Source organism: Drosophila montana, unplaced genomic scaffold (genome assembly GCF_035044405.1).
Source record: "Drosophila montana isolate Dmon_TW-CO22-7 unplaced genomic scaffold, ASM3504440v1 contig_1964_1, whole genome shotgun sequence".
NCBI classification, from domain to species: Eukaryota; Metazoa; Arthropoda; class Insecta; order Diptera; family Drosophilidae; genus Drosophila; species Drosophila montana.
Genome location: NW_026996881.1, coordinates 607,049 through 631,289, shown reverse-complemented (window position 1 = coordinate 631,289; position 24,241 = coordinate 607,049). Strand labels below are relative to the sequence as shown.

At 45.3% G+C, this 24,241-nt stretch overlaps 5 protein-coding genes across 6 annotated transcripts; 2 read left to right on the top strand and 3 right to left on the bottom strand.

The window, feature by feature from the left end:
* The first annotated feature begins 985 nt into the window (after positions 1-985).
* On the top strand, positions 986-6,989 carry pes (peste). 2 transcript variants are annotated; one of them, XM_064679068.1, is made up of 6 exons: positions 986-1,405; positions 1,780-1,892; positions 2,791-3,132; positions 4,840-5,148; positions 5,210-5,994; positions 6,060-6,989. In XM_064679068.1, exons 2-6 carry the CDS (start codon positions 1,839-1,841, stop codon positions 6,517-6,519), a joined length of 1,950 nt encoding a protein of 649 aa, XP_064535138.1. In that variant the 5' UTR covers positions 986-1,405; positions 1,780-1,838; the 3' UTR covers positions 6,520-6,989. The 2 variants fall into 2 exon arrangements, with proteins under 2 accessions (XP_064535138.1, XP_064535139.1); XM_064679069.1 differs by lacking the exon at positions 1,780-1,892.
* LOC135426085 (protein FAM151B) lies at positions 6,950-8,692 on the bottom strand. Its single transcript, XM_064679074.1, has 4 exons — positions 8,444-8,692; positions 8,106-8,351; positions 7,792-8,033; positions 6,950-7,734 (listed from the first exon to the last, which is right to left on the bottom strand). Exons 2-4 carry the CDS (start codon positions 8,212-8,214, stop codon positions 7,171-7,173), a joined length of 915 nt encoding a protein of 304 aa, XP_064535144.1. The 5' UTR covers positions 8,215-8,351; positions 8,444-8,692; the 3' UTR covers positions 6,950-7,170.
* An 858-nt stretch (positions 8,693-9,550) lies between these two features.
* Positions 9,551-10,667, top strand: LOC135426086 (mannose-P-dolichol utilization defect 1 protein homolog). The gene is made up of 2 exons (XM_064679075.1): positions 9,551-9,853; positions 9,904-10,667. Exons 1-2 carry the CDS (start codon positions 9,766-9,768, stop codon positions 10,578-10,580), a joined length of 765 nt encoding a protein of 254 aa, XP_064535145.1. The 5' UTR covers positions 9,551-9,765; the 3' UTR covers positions 10,581-10,667.
* Positions 10,647-11,566, bottom strand: LOC135426087 (inosine triphosphate pyrophosphatase). The gene is made up of 2 exons (XM_064679076.1): positions 10,923-11,566; positions 10,647-10,857 (listed from the first exon to the last, which is right to left on the bottom strand). Exons 1-2 carry the CDS (start codon positions 11,354-11,356, stop codon positions 10,725-10,727), a joined length of 567 nt encoding a protein of 188 aa, XP_064535146.1. The 5' UTR covers positions 11,357-11,566; the 3' UTR covers positions 10,647-10,724.
* A 4,379-nt stretch (positions 11,567-15,945) lies between these two features.
* On the bottom strand, positions 15,946-24,128 carry mei-41 (meiotic 41). The gene is made up of 6 exons (XM_064679067.1): positions 23,824-24,128; positions 21,506-23,774; positions 21,156-21,449; positions 20,564-21,089; positions 16,248-20,506; positions 15,946-16,188 (listed from the first exon to the last, which is right to left on the bottom strand). Exons 1-6 carry the CDS (start codon positions 24,048-24,050, stop codon positions 16,063-16,065), a joined length of 7,701 nt encoding a protein of 2,566 aa, XP_064535137.1. The 5' UTR covers positions 24,051-24,128; the 3' UTR covers positions 15,946-16,062.
* Positions 24,129-24,241: the final 113 nt, after the last annotated feature.

The window sequence follows — 24,241 nt, the reverse complement described above, 5'->3', positions numbered from 1 at the left end:
AAATTTGGGCTTCTTAGCTCTTACGGCTTGGGCTGTGCGTTGATCATCAACTAGTCACTCAGTAAGGATAAACGTTCCTATATAAAGAGATATTGATGTGGTCGGAGATGCGAAGAATGTCCGACAAAAATCGTAAGTTAATTATGGATCTCAATTAGTGTCACACAAGTAAAACTTGTTGTTATAGAAATCTTAACTGAACCCATTAATCAACAAACCTAAAATAAAACTTGCTTTTCATTTATTGATAAGCATTTCAAATACAATACTGTACTTATATATGTAGATACATACATAATAGAGTGTGTGGTATGATAAATGTTTACATTCCAATGTTTAATTATATGCTGTTCAATGAAAGCGGCGAGATAAATAATTCGTTAATAGTATTAAATAAAATCGAATTGTGACCGTTTAAAATCTACATTGAGCCTATGTACAGTAGTATAACCGTTTCAAAGAGATGGAACCGGTTTTTTCATGGATGGTCAACAAGTACAGCCAGAGAGCGATAGAGATGGAAAGAGATAAGTGAGAAGCGGGAGCTCTTGAACAATGCGTACTCTCTGTTGCTGCTGGCACGCTCATTTGCTGCTCTGCATACCCTGCCACCTATTAGATCTGTGGAATGTTATATTTTGTAGAACATGCGTTCATGTACAACAATTACCTATCAACTTGCGACTTTCGTAGTCATGTATTGGTAAGCTTGTCGGGTCCGAAGAGGAAGTAAGAGATTAGAACCAAGCGCAGTGGTAAAGAAATGATAGGAGATCATATAATACTAAAGTGCTTATTACCGTATAATCACATAACCGTGCACAATAATATTGTGAATAGCACTCACTGTTCTAGTTATAGTTATAAGAAAATATCCATATTTGTAGGGTATTATAAGGTCGACCAGCTGATTATAAATGCGTTCCTGCTTGCTTTTAATGAAAAATGTATAATTGCTGCTTGGTGGCACTCTGAAAACAAAAAATAGTTTCAGTCGCAGAACAGGCGCAGTGCCGCTCAGACACGAAGATCTAAAGTCGTGTGGCTATTTGGCCGAGTTCAAGATCAAGTTAACGGTGCGTCGTTGTCTACTGATTAAAACTAACGCGTGCGAGTGAGACAAAAGTATGCAAGAAATAGACGCCGCAATACAAACACAAATGCAGTAAAATCAGAAAGCGCATTTAAAGAAACGTTTCGAATGATACTGTCGCAATGAATATTTATATTCGTGTAATTAAAATTGATACCAATTGAAAAGTATTTGAAAACGAAAACAAAGCATGCGATTGAAAAATGGCATGCGTTTCGAAGCATAAGAAGAAGCAGTAGAAGTGACAAGTGCAAAAAGTGTTAAGCAAAGTCGCAGACGAAGAAAATAAAACAACCGCCTAAGAGCTAAAACGTAAGAAAAAAACCCTACGCATATTCTAATTTGTTGTTGCTGAGAGCCAGTTAGTGTGTGAGAGTGTATGTGTGAGAGCGTGCTCGGCAGAGAGTACAAGGCGCGGGCGCAAGAGCGTTTATTGCACAGCGCTGGCTCAACAATCGTTCCTGTTAATATCGCTTTTAAAACATTAAACAAATATACATACATATACGGCTGTTTGTTGTTGTTTATGTCATTTGATTGAAGTTGCGTTTCGCAAACCAAAACGTGACGCATCGTTAGTGAGTTTGCAGATTAAGCAAACAACAAATACAGATACGGACCCAAGGAACATAGTACATACATATGTTCATTTTGGCACATTGCACTGTGGTTTGGTCTATTTATAGGTGGATAATAGCAACAAGAACAACAACTAAAGCATATAAACGTAGCAAAACCGCATAACATGTCAACAGGTTGCGGAAGTGATGCGCACGACAACTCAAGGATTCCTGTGCAAGTAATAATAACCTATTCTTTTTTTTTTTAAATTATTCATTAATTATGCTAAAGATAGGCGTTGTTTTCAATTTAACTGCCTTGCCCAGCAACAGCTCGATACAAAGTTTTCACCCCTTTTCATGACTAAGTGTTAAATTCGCGTGATTATTTTTCTGTTGCCACAAGTGAATTCGCACTTTGCTAAGAAAAAAATTCATAATCTGTTTAAATAACGCGTAAAGTAATCAGAGCACAAAAAAAAGAGGCGACGTTGGGCGTTTCTGTAAAGCGCGTGGATTTAACGGAGTGCAGCAACCTGAGCATTGAAAAACTGGTTTTTCCCGATGTTTATTTAACCTTGCTACGTGTGCATCAATAACAAACGAACGCACATATGTACATACATATGTATGTCTAGGAATGTTTAAATATTATTGCTCCACCATTAACAGGCCTTAACGGCAGTATAGTAAAAATAGCAACTTTTGACTCCCACTCCTATAAAAAAAAATCCAACTGGTTTAGAGCCTGACCTGCCTGAAACAATGAAAAGCAATAGCATTGAAACTTTCTATAAGCGTATTACTGGTGAGCTGTTCGAATTCTCTTATTTTTATTGTTAAGTATTAAGGGCAACATACCACAAAGTAAAACACATTGTAATATTTGCAATTGCGACGCAATATAGCTTCGCATCGCTGTGCTTCGTTTCGTGATCCGTTTTAATATTAACACGGCCTCTCTAATGTGCCGCTCTTTTAACGCTCTTAAAGTTACTAGACGAGCCTTTGACGCCTTTAATAGCAATAACGATAAGCCGTAGCTCGCCCAAGCACATATACATGTACATATGTATGTATGTACTGGACTTTAACACTCTCTTTTTTTTTGGCTTATCTCTATGCGTGTGTGTGCAGGCAGCGTCAACGACTGCGGCGACGAGAATATACAAACGCTTAGCGTCAGTGCAGCGCAGCAAGAGCAAGAGAACAGGCGCACAACGAGCGAGCAGAGCTTCCTGCACAACTACAACCGCAACAAGAGTAACAGAAAAGGCCTCTAATACAGGCAAGGCCAGAGACGTTGGCAGTAATCGTCATCGAAAATCGCAACAGCAACAACAACAGCTAGAGATGACATCACGTTCGCGTCACTGGGCCTGGCGGCTGGGCATTGTCATCTTGGGCGCTTGCTGCATAGCCGGCGGCGTTTATCTGCTGCGCAACTGGATTGACATATTTACGCGCATGCGCGGCAAGGTAAGTTGTATGATTCTTGCCTCATTGCTATCAGGTCTTATATAATCAAACAGTTACTGTCTAGTTACATCAGTCATTGCTCGTTGACTCAAATTCCATCTCTAGACATAAGAGAATCATGTTCTTCCATTTCAGCCAATTTGCCAAAACGATGAGAGGTCAACTGCGCGTGAACCTCGCTCATTAGCATACAATTAGTGTGGTGTTGGCGCAGGGTATTGGGGGGTTTACCAGTTGTCTGATTCCAAATCAATTGGAATCAATTTCCACAAAGACACCAAGAATTGAAAGTGTGCAGGTGTTCACAAAAAAATAGATAAGATAGTTTTTTATGGTCACATTACACTGCGTTCTATAATTTGGCAAGTGACTAAGCGACTTAGTTGAAAGTCTCGAGCAGCTGGTAGCTGGTATTTCGTCCCATATCGATTGATATATCAGAATCGTTCATTGTGACATGAATCACTGGAACAGCTGCAAGGTTAATCGGGTCTCTGATCTATTTTGCAATTATGTTCCCAGCGGAAATATTTACGTGCGATACTCTGAATAAACAAACAATTTCAGTTTTTCCCGTAACAACGACTTTTATCTTATCAGCAACCATTTATCAATAGAGCTAACTGCCATTGGGCGATTAGAAACGAGGCCTGAATCGCTTGTTTTTTGCTGTTTTCTGTTTTTATTTTTTTTGTATAGGTGTGTGTGTGTGTTAGTTTTTTGTGCATTCCCTGCACACTACATTCATAAAAGGCTTTACGTGTTACAAATAAAATCAGCCCTTGACCAAACACCTGTTTAACCGACTTCTATATCAGTGAAACCCAGCAATCCAACGATGCGACCATTTAAACTAGCGCATATTTAAACGTGCCATTATCACACTGTCGCGCACACACATAAAACACCAATCGCTTTTTATCAGTTAGTCATTTCCTGAACTCGAAAATATTGAATACATAACAAGAAGAAAGAAAATGTAGTTCTAGATAATAGCCACAAACTTAAATTGCAAAATGGCCGCTTCGGATTTATTCCAAGTGCTATAGTCCTAGAATCTTACCAAACGATGATTACATGCCGTGATGGATTATTGATGGGCCGCCGGGAATGGCTGATAACGTGACACTCACATGACATTTGACTAAACGATCGGGAAATTGTATAGATAGCCAACAAAGTTGCGAGAGGTTGATCCGATTGTAAGTACCAATATAATTCATATTGTTCGAAAACAGCAAACTTTTGAAATAGAGCATTTTCTAGTCAGTGGTTGGCTCTACGCAAAAAAGGTTTATGGGGTTATCAGTCGACCTTACTTTATACATCTAAATGTCAAACAGGCACATAAATGGGCCAATATCTCTGCAATCTTGACCTCGCCGACTAATTTACAGATTGATCGATACTTACTCTAAATGGTTGTTCTGATCATTAATCACTTTACATGCTTTGTTTATACAGTTTTGTTAATAACAAATCATATTCATTGTAAATTGTACACGAATTAGCACGTTCATTCGTCCATTCAAGTTTGTAAAATTTTCCATTATTTTCTTATCATATACATAAGTAAAATGTTGTAAGAGAGCTATTTACATTTTTTATATAATTGAAACATTTAAGTTTACTGAGCCTTCCATTTAAGCAATCATCTATAATTTACCATAATTGATCGCCTTTTCATATGATCAATGACAATTTCAGGAAATGGCACTCAGCCCCACGTCGCCAGCGTATGAGGGCTGGAAAGTATCGCCGCTGCCGCTTAACTTTGATGTTTATCTATTCAACTGGACTAATCCGGAGGACTTATACCAGGGCTCCCCGAAGAAACCGCACTTTGTACAACTGGGACCTTATCGGTTTCGGGAGAAACCTGATAAGGTGGACATCGAGTGGCACAATCACAATGCTTCAGTGTCCTTTCGCAAGAAAGCCTATTTCTTTTTTGATGCTGCCGGTAGCAATGGCACTCTGCAGGATGTGGTAACCTCGGTCAATACAGTCGCGCACGTAAGTTGAAGTATTAAGATGTTAAAATTTAGAGTTTCACTAATGATATTCTTTCCAACAGGCTGGTGCTCGACGTTTACACCAATTGAACTCGTTTTTTCAATTTATGGCATCGACAACACTGAGCTCCACGCAGAAGGTCAGTGAGACGCGCACCGCCGAGGAGTGGTTATTCAAGGGTTTCGTGAATTCGTTAGTGACGCTGGGCAAAATAATTAGTCCGGATGACGTTCCCTACGATCGGATTGGTTATCAGTATGAGCGCAATGGAAGCACCAGCTTTGATGGTGACATCAACATGTTCACTGGGGCCGATGACATTAGTAAAATGGGCCAAATCTATTCGTGGAATAATAAGACGCATACAGGCGCGTTTGATGGTGCCTGTGGCAAGGTTATGGGCTCAATGGGTGAATTTTTTCCGCCCAATTTGAGCACCAATGACAGTGTCTATTTATATATGCCCAAAATGTGCCGCGCCGTGCCACTGGACTTTACGGAAACAATCAGCGTCCATGGTGTCACTGCATACAAATTCAGTGGCACCAGACACGCTGTGGACAATGGCACTATGTATCCGGACACCAGTTGCCTGTGCGTGGATGGCAAATGCAATCCGTCTGGTGTTATTTATGTTGGACGCTGTAACTTCAACACATCCATCTACATGTCTTATCCACATTTTTATCTGGCCGACCCTAGTTATCTGGACGCTTTGGATGGCCTGCAGCCGGAAAAGGAGAAGCATGAGTTCTTCATGGCACTGGAGCCCAACGCTGGCGTACCCATGGATGTGGGTGGTGGCTTCCAGGCCAATTATCTGATGGAGCCGGTGCCGGGCGTTGCGTAAGTTTATCATTCACTTAATGGCAAGACAGACGCTAACCAGCTTATTCCATTTACCATTTTAGTCTCTATGCGCGCGTGCCACGCATTATGCTACCACTTATGTGGGCCGAGGAGCGTGTTCGTGTCAGCGAGGAAATCGCTGCAAGCATTGGTCTGGTTCCACTCATTGTAATGCTTGGTCAGATATTTACGGGCATACTGCTTGCCGGCGGCCTTATTTGTACCTGCTGGTATCCAACGCGCCAGTTGACGCGTCTCTGCCATACCGACGACCCCAAAGCCAAGGTGTCGATGCTACGTCCGCTCACCACGTTTGGCGCCGGCGTCAGTGCGGCTAGCACAACACCAGCTGTTCAGCAGCTTTTCCGCCAGAATGCCAACCAAAACGATCGTGTGGGCGTGCGTCTGTTAGATTACAGGCGCAGCTCGGGCATTGAAGATGGCGATGACGAGAGCAGCGGCGGCAACACGTCTAGAGATCGCCTAATCGAGAGCCGCTCAACAGATGTGATAATTAGTTAATATACATATATCGTTGCATCTTGCATTTTCAATATATTGCCTTAGGGGAGCCAAAGACATACTCCGCGCCACGTCTCGCCATTAAAACTCAACAGATGTTAGTTAATTGATGTTGACTTTTGCCGAGTTGCCTCATTTATATCATTAAATACGTACTATCCCTCCACATACACACATATCCATTCGTACAAACATCCATCGTGCTCATATAGTTTCCTCACACAAAACAGCACCAACATTCATACGCATGCTGCAGAAGTATAGAGAGAGATTGATAAGATTATTTATTAATTAGTGCCAAAAAGTGAAAGATAACCTAAACAAAAGTCATTGACTATTTTAGTAGCTTAACTTAACTGTATATAAGTGATTATCCTAGCTCCAAAGCTATCAATCCCCTTGTATAAATTTAAACTGCGCACGTCCAAAGTATTTTTATATTATATATTTATATTCATATATAAATTTAATGCATATTTTTTTAGTTAGCTTTTATACAACGCGGCTCCAATTCGCGTTCGCATTCAAATGAAGTGATACAAAGCTTAAACGCAAAGAGCATTTTCCAGTGAATACACGCGTAACATAAAAACAAAGAAAATAAAACTGAAATAAAAAAGAAAAGAGTAAACAAAAACCGCAACAGTTCGTTTATACGCTCTGAAGCCAGCTCGAAAAGGCCCAGAAGCACAGGCTGACGAAGCTGAAGCTAACCAACGAATTGAAGGTGCCAGCGCCACTGCCTGTGTTTCCCAAATCTAGCTTCGAAGACAGCTCCTCTGGCACATCCAAATAGACACGATCCAAGCCAAAACTGAAGATTAGCTTGCGCAGCTGCGCCACATCTACGTAGTCGTCGGCTGAGGACCAAATGGTCAAAGTGCTCTCACTAGTTTCATTCACAGCGGACACCAGATTGTGCAGTTGTGAGGCGCTGTTCGCGGCAATGCCGGCACGCACTGGAAAAGTAATGGCCTGCCCGGTAGAGGTCACATTGTTGTCATTGATGGCCTGCAGCATTGCATTGCACTGCTCCTGAGTGTACTCGCCCTCTCGGTAATTTGCGCCCCATCTGGTAGTCCAGCCAATGGAGAGTACGGCCTGTTTGTAGCGCATGCATCCGGCAAAGAAGCGTGCCGGATCCACTGGCACTGAATTGTTTTGCTCCAAAGGTCCACTGATAATGTCTGCGTTTATCCAAATGGGATAGGCCATCTATGTATACGCATTATAGTGAATTGGATACCTTTTATATTGTAAGGCCATGCTCACCTTTGGTATGATCTCATCCAGAATGCCCAACGAACCCTCAAATACTTCGATAGATTTAAAGTCCAGCTTTACGCCCTTTTCGGCACCCTCGTGAAGCTCGTTGTGCGCCTTAATTTGAAGCAAAAAGTCCTCCAACGTCAAATCCGATATGTTTATAGGCGGATGCGCCATCACCGGCAAATCTGGTCCCTCGCCATTCAGCTGGCCGAGCACGATATCTGCCTCAATCATATCAATTTCACCTTTAAGGTGGAACATTGGTTAATTTAAGTGAAGGTTAACAGGTCTGGCTTATTGTTATCGGGAATGCTCACCACTAAGCGCATCGGCCAATAGCTGCTGACTGTTGACGGCATGCGCCCAGCTAATGGCGGTTAGGTTAGCCGCCTTGGCAATGAGTTTTCCCTTGTCAAAACGGACCATTTCTACTGTCGCATTCTGTTCCTGATCCTGCAGCACAATTTCACCGGGCAAATTCTGCGGCGACTGCAGTGTTGCCAGCTCGTAATAATAGACGCTGTTGTTTAAAGCTGCTCCATTGATTTTAACCACAAAGTGTGCTATTTAAATCAATTTTATATTACAATAAAAACAACTGAACAGAGTGACAATGCGAAATATATGTGTAAGTATAACGAGAGACGTTTCTTACCTTTGACAAAGCAATTTGGAATCGACGCTCACAGAGAATGTCACATGAATTGTTTACACACAAATAGAGTTCAATTTTCTCTATGTGTACATGTATAGTTTGAGGAAATGTGTGTGTGTGTGTGTGTGTGTGTATATGTGTGATTGTGTGCGTGCCTACCAGTGACGGTTTATAATATAACTTTTATTAGGCCGCTGCTTTCTGGAGCAGTTTGAACGAATGCCACTGCAGTAAAAATGAAACTGCGTGCCATATTAATGAAGATAATGCAATTTACGATGGACTATGATAAGCTACTGCAGCTGAAAATAATGACATCTGACAGCTATAGAGCGCAGGCGCAGTATGGTGCAATTAAATGCTTTTTAAAAAGTTTAAACGTTACCAAGCATGCCAATCAGAACTGCAAGTGACAATGTCCCTTGGTAGGGCCGGTGTGGATCTCTGCTATTAATTGCCATGTTCTTGCCGGACCTAACCTTGCGAAATAATAAAATTACCCTTTAATAATCAGTAAATAATATAATTGCGATAAGAAAATCAATTGATTAAGATTGAAGTATTTTCATCGTCTTATCGTTGACTTTTGGTCATTTAATTAAAATCAATTAATTGTTCTGTCTTTAATAATTTGCGACTTTAATTTATTAATTAATGTGTGTTCATTTTAATAAATAATAATTTTTAATTTTTTTCTATAAATATTTTTAAAATTAAGCGTACGCTTACCGCGAACTATAACGAATCAAATGGCATAGGTTGTTGATAATGCCGATAACTCATTGTAGCGATACTTGTGCTGGGAAATCATTTATATCGATAACGGAAAATAAATAAGTTAATGCAGTAAATTACGAAAGCGTTTAAGCAATTGAGCAGATTTCATTAAGGGAGTGGTAATGATAATTAAAAGCATATCTTGTAAGAATTCAACTTTCATTAAATATCGCTCATCACTCATTGCGCTCAACCATCGAAAGACGCCTAATGTTAGGAATCTGTTATTTTTCTGTTAAAGTCAATGTTATGGAAAAAGTCAGCAGCTGCTAATTTCAAATTCTATCAAATAACTGTTAAGCAAATGTATAACTTCTTGCCGCTGTTAGGGGGCTGTTAAAAAAATACCAACTAAAAAATAAATGAAAACACCAAATAAACTGGTGCTCTCGGTGTGCCGTTGGTATTACGTGTACTGCTTAGCTTTCAATTTCATTTTATCTATTCTCAAGCGCACAATCAAAAGCTAGTAGCCGCCTGATAAGAGCCGGCCCAATTAGACACTCTTGTCGGTCAAGCACATAGAAAGTTAAAAATTTCCAAAAATGGTCGATGTTATCAAGAAAGGTGCTCTGCTTCTAATGAACCAGAAGTGTTACGACAACTACTTCCTGGATTACAATTTCCTCGATGGTAAGTTATACTGCCCTGCTAGTCACAAATGGTTATCATTTTACTTGCAGTCCCGTGCTTCAAGGCGCTGCTGAGCAAGGGTCTTGGTATCGCCATCATCGCCGGCTCGGTGCTGGTGAAAGTGCCACAGGTTCTTAAAATCCTCAATAGCAAATCTGGCGATGGTATTAATCTATTGGGCGTTATGCTGGATCTGCTGGCCATTACATTCCATATGTCGTACAACTTTATGAACGGATATCCATTCAGTTCCTGGGGCGACAACACTTTTCTGGCCCTGCAGACGGTGGCCATTGCTGCGCTAGTGTTGTTCTTTGGTGGGCGAAAGCTGCAATCGTTCTTATTCCTGATTGCCTATGCTGCTCTACTGTATGTCCTTAATTCGGGCTTGACAACCATGAAGGTGCTGCTCACCATACAAAGCTGCAACATTCCCATTCTACTTGTTGGCAAGCTCTCGCAGGCGCTGACAAACTACAAGGCCGGCTCTACGGGCCAATTGTCAGCAGCCACGGTCATAATGATGTTCGCCGGATCTCTGGCACGCATATTTACATCTATACAAGAGACTGGCGATCAGATGATTATCATCACATTCTGCGCGTCTACTTTTGCCAATGGCGTGATTCTCGCGCAATTACTGTATTATTGGGACAAGCCGGTGCCTGGTGCCGCCAAAAAGGAGGCTGCAAAGGTCAAGAAACCCAAGAGTAAGAAGGATGACTGAGATGTGATTGCTTAGCGTTAGGGTGTAACACTTTCTCGACATGATTGAACAAATATTAAAACTAAATAAATGTATTAGCAAATTTAATTAGAACGTTATGTACGTAGTTTTCTTCTTTAACAACCGACAACAGTGTTTCGCAGATTAGCTTTTCTCATTTTCAAAATGCTTCTGGACTAGATCCAAGGCTCTAAAGCGATGCGATATTTTGTTCTTTTCAGACTTTGGCAGTTCCGCATAGGTTTGTTCGTACCCTTTGGGCTGAAACACTGGATCCCTGTAAGCATAGAAAATCACCATATTACTTGTAGAAGTTCTCTAGTATGGCACTGTTACACGCACCAGCCAAAGTCGCGCGGACCACGTGGCTCCACAATGACGCCCTCGGTTATGCCTTGAAAGAGCTTTGGCTCAGCCACGCTGTTTTCACAATAGGCAAAAGTACAGACGGCACGCGCAGATTTATCTTCCCAGCCACTCAGCAGTCGATACAGACCCTCTGGATGCAGTTTGTCCAGAAACCACTTAATATACGGACCCGGCAGACCCTCCAGCGCATTGAAGCATAGGCTAGTGTCCTCTATGAGCACCGGTCCGTTTACTTGACGCGCCGCTTCCTTGCATTTTTTTAACGCAATATCTTCAATCTCGCCCTGCAGCTCAGGCAGATCCACTTTCTTCGAGATGACCGTACGGGGAAAATTGGGACCAAGTATGGCGATCAGTTCCTCCAGCTTTTTGGCATTGCCCGTAACAAAGGTAATTGGTTTCGACATGCTGCGGTATTGTTGTCACCAATTTAAGCAATTTGTGCGCCGTTTTCACTTGTCAACAAATCAGTGCGTATGACGCCCGCACCCCCCTCAGACAATTCGATAAATTGCGCCATCAGCTGTGCGCGCGGACGATAAAGCAGGGTCGTTATGCTTTTGAATTAGCAAATGGAGCCAAATATAAGCTATAAACGTTTGTTGAGGGATTGTCAAAGACTCAAACCATATTATCGGTCGTTTCATCAAAACAAATCTATCACTCTAACCCAGAAAAGAAACTATACCAATCCGCATAATGTCACGCTAATGAACTTTAATTTAAACCACTTCACGGGTAATTTACACAATGAGAAGATTATTACGGAAAACACTTGTACTTTCGGTAAGTGTAACCATCGCCATTATTTCCACAATAAAAACGTGTGTCTTTTAAAATCTTATTTTTAAGTTTAAATATAAAAAAGTGCTCAAACGTTCAAAGACTTAAAAATATTAACGCATGTGTTATTGTAAGCACCCCCAAGATGGCCCTAGTACCAGCGAGGCTGCATGTCGCAAACTGGCCAACAACTCGTTCGCCATACTATCCAGTGATAGTAGCGATGAGGACGATGCTGATGACATCAACAAGCCGGAACCTGAACCTAAGCCCAGAACAATTAGACCCCCCCCACTGTTCATCCCTGACGTAAACAACATAAAGGCTCTCCTGGAATCGATTACCCAGCTTGTCGGCAAAGATAAAGTTTTCTCTTACAAGGCAGGAAGAGACAGCAATGTGCGGGTCATGTTGCCTGACAAAATAAGTTACACGGCCTTAAAAGCGCATCTCGATCAGCACAACATGAGATACCATACATTCCAACCCCGAGATGAACGAGCATATCGTATAGTTGTTAAAGGACTTCATCATTCGACGGACAAGGTCGAGATTAAGGAAGCAATGGCAGAACAAGGTCACAATGTAAGAGACCTCCACAACGCCATTAGCCGCAATACGAAATTGCCAACGTCTGTCTTTTTCGTTAACCTGGAGCCGTCCAGCAACAACAATGAGGCATTCAAAATAAAACGTTTATGCAGTTCGGTGGTAACAATCAAGCCTCCTTTAAAATTCAAAGATTTGACCCAATGCTTCCGCTGTCAAGGGTTTGGACATACCCAAAGATATTGCCGTCTTGAACATAGATGCGTCAAGTGCGGCGATAAACACAACTCGGCTGATTGCACTAAAAGTAGAGAGGAACCAGCGTACTGCGTACACTGTGGAGGCGATCATGCTGCCTCATATAAAGGCTGCGCCGTTTATAAAACGGCCAAGGCGCAGGCGTTCCCAAACGCTTCTCGTCCCCCAAATGCCTCAGCCAGGCGTACTTCAGGATTACCATCTGCTAAAATCGACCCACAAGTCAGCTTCTCGGACGCGCTTAGAGGAGGAAATTATAATTCACAAAGCCAAGCCCGCCAATCTGAGCAGTCAGCAACAGGAGCTATGGAAACCATGGTATCCCGATTGGAGTTGATGATGGAAAAAATGATGGAGAAGATATTTAGCCAGATGTCGCTAATGCTAGCCACTTTTGTTGGTAAGCTATGCAAGTAAGGCTGAATCTCACCATCTGGAATGCGAACGGTCTGTGCAATAGCAGACCAGAGGTCGAACACTTTGTGAAGACCACCAACACAGATATACTCCTGATATCAGAAACTCACTTCTCCCAGAGATCGTACTTCTCCATCTATGGCTTTGATATTATTTACACCAACCACCCAAACGGTAGAGCCCGAGGTGGAGCTGCAGTGCTCATCAAGAAAGGAATTAAATATATTGAACTACCAGCATACCAACAAGATTGGGTGCAGTGTGCCCAGATTAGGCTGCCCAGCCCGCTCGGCGACCTCACAATCGCGGCTGCGTATCTCCCACCCAGGTACAATGTTAGGGATGTCCAGCTTAGTCATCTTTTGGAAAGCCTTGGCCCCAGGTTTATAATTGGAGGCGATTTCAATGCCAAACACTCCTGGTGGGGCTCGCGAACCAACAACCCCAAAGGACAAGCACTTTACCGATGCATTCAGAAAAAAGGACTTAGCTGCCACTCACCTGGTGAACCCACATACTGGCCCACGGATCTGCGCAAGATCCCTGACATACTGGACATTGCTATATCCAAAGGTATAGCTTCCAATAAAATAGAATGCAGTGTCAACGAGATCTTATTCTCCGACCACACCGCTGTTACACTACATATCAATACCCCGGTCGAGAAAAAAGCGCCGCGTAAAAGGCTGATTAAAAACAACATGGACATAGACAGATACAAAACACGGCTGCTAACCAGGGTCAACCCTAACCCCACACTTTCCTCTGCCGACGACATTGACAGTGTGGTAGCAGGCCTAACTCAAGAAATTCACAATGCTGCAGAGATAGCCACCCCGAGAAACAGCTTCAACCCTGGAACGCCAGTAAGAGACCTTTATCTTTGGACTCCTGAGGTGGCCGCTCTCGTTGCGAAAAAGAGGCGACTCAGGCGTAGTTGGTTCTCTACCCGCAGCCCATGGGATAAAAACCTCCTGAACAGAGCCACAAAACGCCTAAAGGAGCTTCTACAAGACTTGAGGAAGAGCGCTTTTGATAGGTTCCTAGAGGATCTCGAACCAGGAGACCCATCAAATAGCTTATGGCAGGTCACACGCCATATTAAACGACCTATTAGAAGGGCAGCTGTGGTCCGAAAAGCAAACGGGGACTGGTGCCGATCAGACCAAGAAAGAGCAGATGCCTTTGCAGAGCACCTTCATGACTCATTCATGCCGTTTGATCGCTGCACATTGGCAGACAAAGCGGATACTATCCGTTTCTTGGAGCTACCAAGTGTGGGTGACGCACGGATCGCATCAGCATCCCTGGACGAGATTGAGAATGAGATTGCTCTACTCAATCCAAAAAAAACGCCTGGACACGATGGCATCGACGCTAAGGCGATTAAAATGCTTCCTAAAAATTGTATCCAGTTGCTGACCAACGTTATTAACCGTTGCTTTGAGATTGGACATTTCCCGTCCCAGTGGAAACGAGCTGAGGTAATTTTAATACCAAAGCCTGGTAAACCTGAGACCGATCTCTCCTCTTATCGTCCCATAAGCTTACTGGCTACTCTCTCTAAATTGCTCGAAAGAGTCTTTTTACGTAGAGTGCTGCCAGTATTGAATGAGGCTGGTTCGATCCCAGACCATCAGTTCGGCTTCAGGCGACTCCACGGAACACCGGAACAGTGCCATAGGTTAGTAGAGCGAATAATGCAGGCGTTCGAAGAAAAGAAGTACTGCTGTGCGGTCATGCTCGACGTGAAGCAAGCCTTTGATAGGGTATGGCACCCCGGTCTGCTGCATAAACTTAAGGCAATCTTACCAGCATCATACTTCAATTTTCTTAAATGCTACATCTCCTGCAGACAGTTTTACACTAAGTGCGGTGATGCTATTTCATCTATAAAGAACATCAGAGCCGGAGTCCCACAAGGCAGCGTTCTGGGACCTCTGTTATACACGGTGTACACAGCCGACATGCCTGTCACCCCGGATCAGAGCCTCTTGGTTGCCACGTACGCGGATGATACTGCCTTTCTTACAACTGCCAACACACCGCAGTACGCGTCCTCCGTTATGCAGCGTCAATTGGACTCCCTAAACAGCTGGCTGAAAAGGTGGAACATCGCGGTAAACCAGGAAAAGTCCACCCATACCACCTTTACGCTGCGCAAAGGGAACTGCCCTCAAGTTTTCCTAGATGGATTACAGATTCCGGTAAGCACAACGCCCAATTATCTTGGCATCACACTCGACAGACGGCTGACATGGCGTGAACACATTGTGCGCAAAAGAAAGCAGGCTGAAAACAAGCTAAAAAAATATTACTGGCTGATTGGTAGACAGTCCAAATTGAAGCTTCGCGTCAAGCTAATAATCTATAAAACAATTATCAAGCCAACATGGACTTACGGCATCCATCTTTGGGGTACCGCCAGCAAGAGCAACCTGAACATTATTCAGCGGTTTCAAAATAAAGCTCTGCGAATTTTATCTAACGCGCATATTTACCATGAAAATACCACAATTCACAGCCAGCTTAATATACCTTGGGTTAAAGAGGTAATTGCCAAGTTGAGTGATCGCTACATCGCCAGACTAGGCAACCACCCAAATAATCTTGCCACCAACCTTTTAAACAACAACTCAACAACAAGACGGCTCAAAAGGAAACACCCACTTGACCTCCCCCAAAGAGTCTAACTCCACAAATTCCACTGCTTCCCCTACACTAAACACACAAAACAGACACATAGATACACGCAATACATAACTGCCATAGGTCAAAGAAAACATTTAATTATTGCCCAAAAAGGGGGCAGATTTTAAATAAAATAAATAATAATTATGTTAAAAAAAAAAAAAAAAAAAAAATGTGTTATTGTGATGCTGCTGTCCGTCCGTCTTAGTTTAAAATATTTTTGAAACTAAGCTTTCAAACATGAAAATCTTGCCAATCTGAAATAAATATGTAATCTGAAACCAAAAAAAATGTTAAATGTATGGAAAGTATTTAATTCTTAAGCATAACAATCTAAACTTTTTTTAAATACAATCTTATTATATACTCAACTATACAAAGAACACACGACATTCAAATGAGATTGCTTAAGGAACTAAAGAAAAGCGCCCCAGCCAATGTACATGGAAGCGAGGTTATCAACTTTGGTGGCCTCGTTGATTAAAAAGTTTACCTGTCCCTCTGTGGACAGGGGTATGCTGCTCGCCTGCTGTCGCTTGACCTTTGGAAACGGGTTGAATTTGAGTAGTTGTCTTGGATAGGGGTCAAAATACTACTCACATGTCCCTGCAGACGCTCCGCAATGCGCTGCACGTCGTTGGTCACTTTGGGATCGGTCAGCTCAGCACCGTTTTTGCTCTTGTTGCTAGCTGTTGAGGGTAGTCGACTCTGGACGCCCAAATCGTAGACAAATGGGCGCAGCATGGACATGAGCGTCTTGGTCTCTTGCTTAAGAAGACGCAGCGTTATCTCACAGCACTTACGGAAGCTGCCCTCTACGCCCAGCGGCCCCATAGCCGTAATCATGTTGTGGGTAAGGCGAAATGGCACCACCTCGGGATAGGCAAAGGCTTCGCCTTGATTGAATAAACAATTAAAATCCACGTGGACCGCATCGCCATTGCGTTCATCGAAGAGTATATTTTCACCGTGTCGATCGCCTAGGCCTAGTATGTAGCCCACCATGGACATGACGGCCACGGTGCGTATATACGAGTTGCGTGCCTCATACCAGCTGTGGGGCGTGGTAAAGCGCTGGAGGAGCCACTCCTGAAAGACGGGCGGATGGGCCGGCAACAGCTGCTTTAGGAACACTTCACGCTTGCGCTCCATCGGCTCCATCTGTGGCACCGCCAGCTGTTGCAGTTGTCGGCCGCTCATCACTTGCCCACGCTGCATGTACAATGCAATGCAAATCCCACGATACGAATTGAGATTTGGGAGCCATTCGAGCAGACCACATTCCTCATTAAACGGCAGCACGGCATAGGTGCGTATGTGCAGGCGACGCTGGCGGGCACGCGCGTCCTGGTGGAGGTAGCGCTTCATTAGACTATTGAACTCCATTAGACGCGCGTCCTTACGCAGGTCATCCTTAGGCTTGACCATAATATCATAGTCCTGCCCGTCACTGCAGCGAATAGTCAGTTTTTTGGGCCGCGCTGCTGAGCGTAAAACGAGCACCTTCTCCTGGAAACCAGTTATATAGATGTGTCGATACGGAAACCAATTGCTTGCTGGCAATGTGCTGGCGCCAGGACTGGGCGAAGGAGTATTATCCTGCGTCGAGCTTATGTTAAATGTCGGCTGCATGTATTTCTCAAAGGGCAGCAGAATGTTGGAGAAGTTCGCCTGGCTGCACAGCAACGGTAATCGTTTGTCCAGATCGCTAAGCTTATAGCTGCGATCAAGTGTCACCTCCTTGTTAGTGACGCAGATCAGCCGGTCGGTTAGGGTATTAAAGTCGCTCAATAAACGTTGAAATGTGGAGTTCTGTAGTCGCTCATCGGTGAGTATCAGCTTGCAACGCTTGACTCGGTTGACAGCAGCGGACTTAAAATGAGGCAGCAGCATCCAGAGCGACTGCTGCGGGTAGTCTCCAATCAGCTTGATGATCACATTGCGAAGCACAGCAAACACTTCGGCCGAGGGATGACACAGGCGGCTCAGCATTTGTGAGTACGCTGTATAGAACATGGCAGTGGGCAACGCCGAGCAGCAGTTGTTCAGCAGATCATTCATTTTGCGCACCAGCTCGGCGTGGGAAGTGGTTGATACAGCGGTGGCAGCTGTGTCCAGCCAGAGGCTGATAAGGCGCGGCATGGACTGATAGACATGATCGCTGCCATAGCGCAGAGATTTGGCATAGTTTAGCATGATTTGCAGCAGCAGCTCCTCGTCTTCGCGCGTCTGCGCATTGGTTGCTGCAACGGCTCGCGCCTCACGCATCTTCTCTAGAAATTGCGCCAGCTGCACGTAGCAGCGCTCCGATTGACGTTGAACCGCAATTGCCTCCTGGAAGTACTTGAGTATGGCGTCGGCGCAAAGGTTCATTGAGTCCGCATTGTACGTGGCTTGCAGGTATTTGCCCTCAAAGTAAAGCCGGCGCTGCTCGCCGCTGAGCTGCTTGATGTTGCCCTCGCATTGCCTCCCAATGACTGAGAGCTGTTCCTCCAGGTAGTTCATTGCCAGCACCTGATCGCCCTTCTGCCACAACAGCTTGGCGCGCTCCAGAAACAGTCGGCTTGGCCTGTATTCCTCGGCCTTCATCAAATACAAGTGAGCCCGCTGCAGCTGACCTGCATTTCGATTAATCTGGGCACTGTTAAGCCAGAGCTGCGCCAGCTGCGTTCGTAGCTGAGCCTGCAGTGGTGAACGCTCGCCCAGACGATGCTTTAGCTCCGCCAGTAAATTCCGACGGAAACTGTAAATGGGCTCCAGCACGCGCAGCTGCGGCTGTAGCACCTGTAACCTAGATTGCCAATCGGCAAAGTAGCTGCGCATCACCTGCGCCTGCTGCTGCTCCTCATCCTGGGGAAGCTCTGATAGCTGCTCCACCAGCTGCTGGCAGCCCTGCAGTTCGCGCAGCATGTGCAGCTTCAGCACATCATCGTAGGCATGCGCATAGGAATGCTGCTGCAGGGCTGAACAACTGCGCAGCTGCTCCAGCACTGAGCAGCGCATATTATCTAGTAGCGAATCAAACTCTAAGTTGGTGGTCGCAGGATGTCTTAGGGCCAGGCAGGCCTGGGCGCATTGGGCATGCCAGTTGGGTTTGTAGCGACTTTGCTGCTGTTGCTGGAGCTGCAGCTCCTCCAATTCATCGTAGCTGCCTAGGCGCCATAGGAGTTCCGCTTTACATTCGTTGAAATACTGATCCGTATGCCGATCTGACAGACGCTGCGCGAGACCATCGGCAATGAGTAGCGCCGTCTTGGGCGTGTCCATGCGCAAATAGGCATCGATGATGGCCCGTATGTGCTCTGGCTGCAGTGGATCCGTGCTGGAAAGCAGTTGCTCATAGCAGGTGATCATATCCTGCTGTCTTTCGACCAAACGATTTACTAGAATCTCCTGCGTGACGCTCATATCGTAGCTGCGGGTCTGCACTGCACCCTCCACCGAATCAGCGTCCATCAGCCGCCCATAGAGCTCCACGAGAAATGTGAACTGTTCAAGCAAACGCGCCGCCTTATCGCCCTCCTCTATATAGGCCTCCAGGTAGCGGAGAGCTCGCGCATACTCGCCACAGTTGTAACTGGTACGTGCTACGCGCAGCTTGTCAATGCGTTGCAGGAACTCATAGATGGCACCATAATTGGCATCCACATTTTGGGGAGGCTTGCCGGCCATGCTTAGCCCATGCAAGCGCTGCCATTCGCGGAGCCAACGTTGTAGGAAGTCCAACAGCTCCGCGCACAGTTTTCCAGCCAAACGTGATTGATCCTCTGCACTGGAACCCACCTGGGGACCATCATTAGCTGACTTAGTAGAAGCTCTATATTTTCTTGATTCAAAGAGCTTGTAGCCGCCAGTATTATTGGATGTTGGCGTTAGCTCGCCAGGTGTCTTAGATGCTGTAGCTACTCGCTGAGACAGCTCTTCATTAGCCTGCAGCACCGTCTGGAATTCTTCTTCAATGTGTCCACGCTGCTCTGCATTGCACTCAAGAAGCGCATGTAACAGGATATAAGGATAAAATGTGCTCAACATGTTCGAGTCGCGCCTTATGCAGGGCTTGTATGAGCTCAGCAAATGCCGGGTCTCTGTGGACTGCACGTAGTCCACGAGTCGCGCAGCCCAGAGAAACGCCCACAGCTCGTAGGAGTTCTGCGTGTAGTGGCTGCCGAAGAGTGGCTGCTGTGTCAGCGTGCTGGGGCGCTGAGAGCATGTATAGCAGGAATTAAGTAATGGTTCCATGATCTCGCGCATTCGCTGCGGCAACGATTGCCAAAGCTGTATTTTCTTTTGCTCCTTGGGCGCAATCCCGCAAACGGCGAGCGTCTCCTGTATGGCCAGCGAAAAGCTGTCAACGTGCTTAGTCTTCTGCTGGAACTGATAACCACGACAGAGTGCCGTTAAGGCCAGCACCGTAAAGTCGTCAGTAAGAACGCTCAGCGGCAGCTGCTGCGGACTGGCAAAGTTGTAATTCGAGGGCAAATAACTGGCATCGATGGCACCCAACTCTCCCAGGCACTTGGCCGAGGACAGCTGCAGCGAACGATCGTCGTGCTGGCTGCCAGACATTAGCACATTGACTATCTGCTCCATTAGCGGTTCCATCGGCAGCTCGTGCAGTATCATGTGATTCAGTTGGATTCGACGGCGGCCAAACAGCTCGGCCAGATGCTCTAGTCCATAGACGCGCACCTGCAAGCACTCGTTAGTGATTTGTTTATGTAAAAAGCGCAATTGATCAAGCAGTGGGGCCTCCTCTTCGCCTGTCATAGCGCCGCCAAGACATAGCTGGGCCGTGTGCCGCTTGATACATTCACGTATCGGCGCCGATACATGTTCCAAGCGTTCCAGGAAATATAAATCTATAATTAAGATAGATATACAAATCCGAACAGGAAACGGTTAAATCAGCTACGCACCTTGTATAAAGCTGCCAAGCATGGAAGCATTGCGTAGAATGACAAACTCGTAGAGCTCATTTACCTGCTCCACACTGTACTCAAGCAGCGGTTGCAGCGTGGCCACAATGCGTCCTAAGGAAGGACCTAATTCCTGTATATTCACAACATGCAGGAAGATGTGCCAAATCTTTAGGCAAATGCGCTGCAGACTCGGCTCTTGGAGTGTGTGCACAAAACTCAGCATGGCTATGATCTTAAAGCGAAATTGTGTGACATGTTGTGGGCCCACAAAGCGCAGTATCTGGCCCAGACTATACAGTGTTTCCTCTTTAAGTGGCTTCTCGAACGATGGTTCCGACAAGCAACTCTCAAAATAGGTGATGACACCGAGTATTCGTTCCGCTATAAACGTGGAGAACTGAGCATTGGTCGCCTGGGTGGATAGGTTCTCGTTGCCAATGCTGAGCTGCAACAGACTTTGGAAGGATCGCATCACAAAGGTCGGGTTGCGATTGAAATAGATGAGCAACTCGGCAACGGTTTGCTAAATAAAAAAAAAACGACATGCATATGGGTTTGCATAAGTACATTTAAAGTTTTGTAAGCCCACCTTCACGTCGGCATTCATAAGTTGCTGCACAGTGGACTGTGTGCAGCTGGCGACCAACTCAATGCAACGATTAGCCAGCTCTGGCGGTTCACTGAGATAAACGTGTGCATAGAGACGTAAAAAGGACGTGGCAAACAGCGAAGCAACAGGCTTATGCAGCTGCTTTGCTATAAGTACAAAGACGCCCTTGCAGCGTGGCTCCTTAATACAATAGGGCAGAACTAAGGTGGTCAGAAGGCGGTGATATTTACAGGTGAACTCCTGCACGCACGAGAAGCCCAACATCTTGGTCAGCTGCAAATTAAACAACGAATAAGAAGTACTCTTGGAATTTATATTCTAAGACTCACCGCTCTAAGTGAGCGTGTAAAGCGTACGCCTTCTGTTAAATACGCTTGTAGCGCCAGCTGAACAACCAAACCGAGCGCATCACGCTTGTACCAGTTCCACAGAGTGAGCGTTTGCAAACCATGGCGCGCGCACATTTGGCATGCGGAGAGCACCGCCTCCTGGGCGACTAGTGAACGCGTGTGGACCAGAAAATAGAAGGTCATTTTGAACCAGTGAAACAGCCAGAGCTCATCGATGTCCTTATGTGCTGCGCAAACGACCACACACAACAGCTTTCGCTGCTCAGACTCCGTCTGTTCCTCCAATGGCTTAGATAGAGTTCCCACGATCCAATCGAGCACTAGCGTTGCCAACTGCTGCATGAAATCTGTAGATTGAGCTGCTAGCACTGGCACTAGCCGCTCGAAGCTATGTTCATTGAGTGACTGCAGATCGGGCGCCTCCTTAAGCAGACGCAGGCAGAGTGACGGCTCCAGGTTGACCAAATCCAAGTGATGTGTAATGAAGGCGCATTTCGGCATAAAGAGAATTGACTCGGCGAGGACCGTTAAGCTGGAGCAGTTCAACGGCTTGACAGGTATACTGCTCGGTTTGCAAGTGCCCAAATAAATGCCAGGCAATGTGGCAGGCAGTGCGTCGCACTTAAGACAGTGCATTACAATGCGTTCCCTGATCTTAAAGACATGCGCCGCTCCCGGCTGTTGGGTGCAAAGCAACAAGCGCATAACAGCTGCCAGCGTGTGACCATCTTCTGTTTGTTTCAGTTTTGGTAGCGCCTGCTGCAAATGTGCGGCTTTTATATAACCTGCCACATAAAGCTGAGGCAGATGCTCGCAGATCAGCTCCGTTATGTCTGGATGTTCAGAATTGAGCAGTGCTAGGTATTGTTGTGCAAAGAAGCTCTGCACTTGTGTGTGCGCGCTAGAGGGCGTCTCCAGACGAAGCGTGACCAGGGCAAGTAAGCACTGACTCCTCTTATCTTGATGGTCTGACTGTAGTGTACGTTGCAGCACGCCCAGCAGTTGTTGTTGTGTGTGCGGCTTCAATTGAAGCCGTAGGCAGCTGGACTGCAGTAGAAGTGCACAGATTTCTACAAACTCCGGCTGGTCTGAACACTGTGATTCCTCCAAAAGCTGCAAACTCAAATGATTCCAATTGGTGTTGGCATCTGCATGCAGTGAAAATTCGTAGTGCTGGGGCAGCTGCAACAGCAGCGCGGCATTGAGCGCCTCATCGCTAGCAACCACCAGCTCTTGTTGCTTTCCGAGCAGCAAAAGGTGCTCTATTTGCTTTAACGCACGCAGCAGGGCCAACAATTCAGGCAGCTCTTCGGGTGTCGTTTTGGTCAGTAGTTGAACAAGACTGTGGCTGAGGCTAAACAAGATCTTGTCACGCATTGCAGTCTGCTTAGCAGCAACCACAGCAAGCAACGACAGTAGGGCCGTGGGCTGACCGCGCCACTGACGCAGCACAAGCTGAGATGTGTTTTGGGGTAAAACTAAATTGGCCTCCAACATCTGATGTTGTAAGTAGCTGCACAACGTCTGCAGAAGATTGTCACGCCAGTCGCTGGCAGGCAGCCTCAGCACCTCATGCAATAGTTGACAGCATAGCTCAAGGCTATCAAAATCAGACATCTGTTGCTCCATGAATACTCGCAGCAGTTTCTGTGTGTGTGTGGCCAGTCGCTCCAGTTGCGTTTGCGTCATGCATTTGGCTTTCCAGCGGCTGGACAGGGACCACATAAGCACCACAGCCCGCAGCGTTATGGATGCATAATGTGCAACATTCACGTTGCTTGACCAACTTGCCATGGACTGTGCTTGTAGCACGGCATGACAGTAACTCAGACAGGTGAGCTTGGTATCCATATTGCACTCTTTGAGCGTTAGTAGCGCCTGTTGCATGCTTCCAGCAAACAGTTCGCTATGTGTGGCACGTCCAATCTGATGTGCTTCTAGCAGCACCAGCAATAGGTACTTGGCGTAGGCATCCGCTTGCTCCAGCTGCAATTGGATGACTTGGAATGCACACTGTTCATCGAATTCCTGCAGAACACTGACATCGCAGCAAAAGATGTGCAAATTCAAAGTGCGCAACTCCTTCGAATTTTTGTTGGGATTAGTGTAGTCAAAGGCGCTCATTTGATCATATAACTGTTGCAGAGCCTGCACGTAGGCCTCAACAAGACTTTCATACAGCTTGGGATGATTGGACCAACAGGATACGAGCAGTTTCTGCTGTAGCTGCACGTTCTTCAAACACAGTCTAATGACATCGATTAATATTTATTTATATTAACCTGAACTACACTTACCCTTCATCCGCACACTCACTTAAACATCCGGCGAGTTTGTTTAAAAGCCAGAGCAGGAAGGTGTCCTGAAATTTGTTTTTCAGCTCACGCACCGACGAGCAGCTGATAAGGCTCGGATCCTGACAAAGAATGTCGTCGACCACATTGTATACGGCTGACAAGTTGCCTTGGTTGCGATTCACCAAATTGTACAACAATTTCCACATATCCTTACGCCGGCCTGACATTTTGCTCAATTAATATACGAATTTAAATATGGAAATGCGAGGGACAGAATTTGCTTGCAGCATTTCAGCGTTGCCAGACCGCCAAATACCAACTGTTGCTTGGCTGTTAAGCTCAGTACGCAAATTACTGCGGTTCCAAAAAAAAAAAAACTAAATTGAATAAATACCAGATAAGATATTATGAAAACTAT